Here is a 3,244-nt window from a genome sequence, read left to right on the forward strand (position 1 = left end):
GAAATATAGGTGGATTGAGATTTTTGATCCCACCTCTATTTCTTGAACTTTTGATCCCCTCTATGATTCTTGCACTTTCGAACTCACTTCTGTTTCTCGTTCTTAACAATTATGATCTGGGTTTTGAAGTTTTGAAGTTTTTCTTCTGGGTTCTGAGGATTTTGATTCCGTTTTTGAAGTTTTTTTTATGTTTTTCTTCTCGGTTTTGAGGATCAAGATCTGGGTTTTGAAGTTTTGACGTTTTTCTTCCGGGTTTTGAGGATTTTGATTCGGGTTTTGAACTTTTGAACTTTTTTTTTAATGTTTTTTCTCTCCGGGTTTGTTTTTGACGATCTTGATTTGGGTTTTTTTTCTCAGGTTTAGAGCTGAATCCGTCGATGGAGATAAGGGGTTTTATGATAAATATGAGTTTAATATTGAAACTTTCCTTCGCCATGTGGTACTTTCAAACTCCTCTCTTTCTCTTTCTCTTTACCATCTTTTAGTCTTTCCAAATTTAGAGCTAAACTCTTTTTTTTTCTCAGGTTCGTGATGAGGTGGAGAAGAATGTTGAGTCTTACACTAAGTTGAGGTTGATTTTTTCTCCACTAAATTGAGTCTTATCTCTGTTGGATGATGGAAGTCCCACATCCGCTCATTTATGGAATGATCATGATTTTATAAGTGAGGAATACTAACTACATTGGAGTGAGGCCTTTTGGGGAAGCCCAAAACAAAGCCATGAGAGCTTATGCTCAAAGTGGACAATATCATACCATTGTGGAGAGTCGTGTTCGTCTAACATGGTATCATAGTCATGCCCTAAACTTAGTCGTGCCAATAGATTGGTAAATCCTCAAATATCGAACAAAGAACTCCAAAATAAAAGGAGTCAAGCCTGCTCGAAGGCAGTTAAAAATGACTAAGACTCCAAAGGAGTCGAGCCTTAATTAAGGGAAGGCGCACTTTGTTCGAGGGGAGGTGTTGGATGATGGAAGTCCCACTTCGGCTAATTTAGGGAATGATCATGGTTTTATAAGTGAGGAATACTAACTCCATTGGAGTGAGGCCTTTTGGGGAAGCCCAAAGCAAAGCCATGAGAGCTTAAGTTCAAAGTGGACAATATCATACCATTGTGGAGAGTCGTGTTCGTCTAACATGGTATCAGAGTCATGCCCTAAACTTAGTCGTGCCAATAGATTGGTAAATCCTCAAATATCGAACAAAGAACTCCAAAATAAAAGGAGCAAGCCTCCTCGAAGGCAGTTAAAAATGACTAAGACTCCAAAGGAGTCGAGCCTCAATTAAGGGAAGGCGCACTTTGTTCGAGGGGAGGTGTTGGATGATGGAAGTCCCACTTCGGCTAATTTAGGGAATGATCATGGTTTTATAAGTGAGGAATACTAACTCCATTGGAGCGCTTAGGTTCAAAGTGGACAATATCATACCATTGTGGAGAGTCGTGTTCGTCTAACAATCTCGACTTTGAAATTGTTAAAATCACTTACCTAGTTCACAACCATCCTAACATTTGTCAGATCATTAACTGTTAACGATCAAACGGGAGACGAAGACGTTGGTGAATCTAGAACAGTGAAGCTGAAGTTACGTTTCATGAACAAGATTCCCTCCGTTATTTTCACCAACAACGACATCGAAGTCGAGAACGGTGAGCCACTACGAATTGCGCTATTTGATCCCACCAACTGCAACGACATCACTCCAACAGATCCTTTATTATCAACCCTGATTGAGTTTGTCGTCATTGATGGAGAATTTGGCTCTACCCAAAGAGACGACGAAGTTCATTGGAGTGTTGACGAATTCAAGAAAGGCATTTTGATTGAAAGAGAGGGAAAAAGACCTTTACTTGTTGGTAACGATCTTAGGGTTCGTCTGGAAAATGGAGTTGCGGTCATCAAACATTTGAGATTCACCGACAACTCAAGCTGGAGGCGGTCGAGAACGTTTCGATTGGGAGTAAGGATCATTGATAATGATATTTTAGCCAAGTACCCGAGAATCGGAGAAGCTATATCGAAACCTTTTAGAGTCATGGATAACCGTGGACAAGGTATCTCGTTTCTTTCTTCGTAAACGTAATTATATCAATATTTTAACACTCGACTTGAAATATCAGTAATCAAGAAGAACCATCCACCAAAGGGAGAAGATGAAGTATGGAGACTCGAAGGGATAGGAAAAGACGGTAAATATCACAAGAACTTATCGTCCAAAGGTATCAAAAGTGTGGAGGAATTCAAAAACGCTTATAAAAAGGATTCTCGCTCTCTAAGAAAGGTAGCTACAAAAATTTACCATCCTTAATTACTTCATTTCAAACACTAATTTCATTTGCATGCATGGTAGTTGCTTGGTGATAAAGTTCCAAACAAGACATGGAAGGCAATGGTTGATAATGCTTTGGAATGTGACTCTCCTACTACTTGTTATCAAAGCCTTGAGGTTGGCAACCCACAAATTATTATAAGTGATAGCCATGGGTTACCCCAAACAGGCTTTGATGGATATCAAGGCTATGATTTCACGTTAGAAGGTATTGCAACTATTTTTTTGCTATCTCTTCTTCGCTATCATATCATATGTATAAATATCATTTTCGTATGCAGATTTTCAATCTTTGTTGTCACACGGTGAAGCTTTGACCTCAAATAATCGTAACGATATAAGCATATACAACCAATACAACCAACAAGAATCAAGTTGGTGCCTAAACCAAAGTAATGAAAACAATGTTATTAAATAGAACCCATGTAGAGGTCACGAGTGCTTTGGGAGTTAAGGTTAAACAAAATTTATCAATTATCTATGTATCAACCAATTGAACTGTAATCAAGTTGATTGTAATCCAGTTGACAAGATTAGTTGAGTTTATAAGTTATTGGAGTGGGTTGTAAGATGTTTTTTATTTAACTTTTTTTGTACATTTTTATCACCCATTTTCCCCTTCTAATGTCGGAATAAATAAGGGTGTTTATATTAATCGATAATTGGACTAATGGACTATCCAACCCAAATCATAAAGGTTGGATTGTGTTAGATTTTTTTTGTTCAGTTCGGTTGGTTTGAGTTTTTGGGAAATTGAAATTTTGGTTTAGTTTGCTTATTTACATTTTTTTTATTGACTAAACCCGACCCATCTAAAAATAGGGTTTACAATACAGTTCTACCCTATTAAAAAAAAATATTTAACGTTTATAGTCGATGTTAATAATGTGTTGTGACTTGTAAATGTTTAATATTT

The 3,244-nt window shown here is 37.3% G+C and overlaps 1 protein-coding gene across 1 annotated transcript; it reads left to right on the forward strand.

The window, feature by feature from the left end:
- Window positions 1–542: 542 nt before the first annotated feature.
- On the forward strand, window positions 543–2,983 carry LOC147786755 (calmodulin-binding protein 60 B-like). Its single transcript, XM_087119364.1, has 4 exons — window positions 543–2,053; window positions 2,120–2,280; window positions 2,350–2,536; window positions 2,610–2,983. The coding sequence occupies exons 1-4, from the start codon at window positions 1,594–1,596 to the stop codon at window positions 2,744–2,746; spliced, it is 945 nt and encodes a 314-aa protein (XP_086975490.1). The 5' UTR covers window positions 543–1,593; the 3' UTR covers window positions 2,747–2,983.
- Window positions 2,984–3,244: the final 261 nt, after the last annotated feature.

This window comes from Cucurbita pepo, chromosome 18 (genome assembly GCF_057944985.1).
Source record: "Cucurbita pepo subsp. pepo isolate OVF chromosome 18, ASM5794498v1, whole genome shotgun sequence".
In the NCBI taxonomy this organism is placed as follows: Eukaryota; Viridiplantae; Streptophyta; class Magnoliopsida; order Cucurbitales; family Cucurbitaceae; genus Cucurbita; species Cucurbita pepo.

Bases quoted from the DNA above. Each gene is read 5' to 3' on its own strand.
- LOC147786755 (XM_087119364.1), top strand. From the start codon at position 1,594: ATGAACAAGATTCCCTCCGTTATTTTCACCAACAACGACATCGAAGTC. The intron at 2,054-2,119 runs GTATCTCGTTTC...TTGAAATATCAG, and splicing joins CATGGATAACCGTGGACAAG to TAATCAAGAAGAACCATCCA. The intron at 2,537-2,609 runs GTATTGCAACTA...TTTCGTATGCAG, and splicing joins CTATGATTTCACGTTAGAAG to ATTTTCAATCTTTGTTGTCA.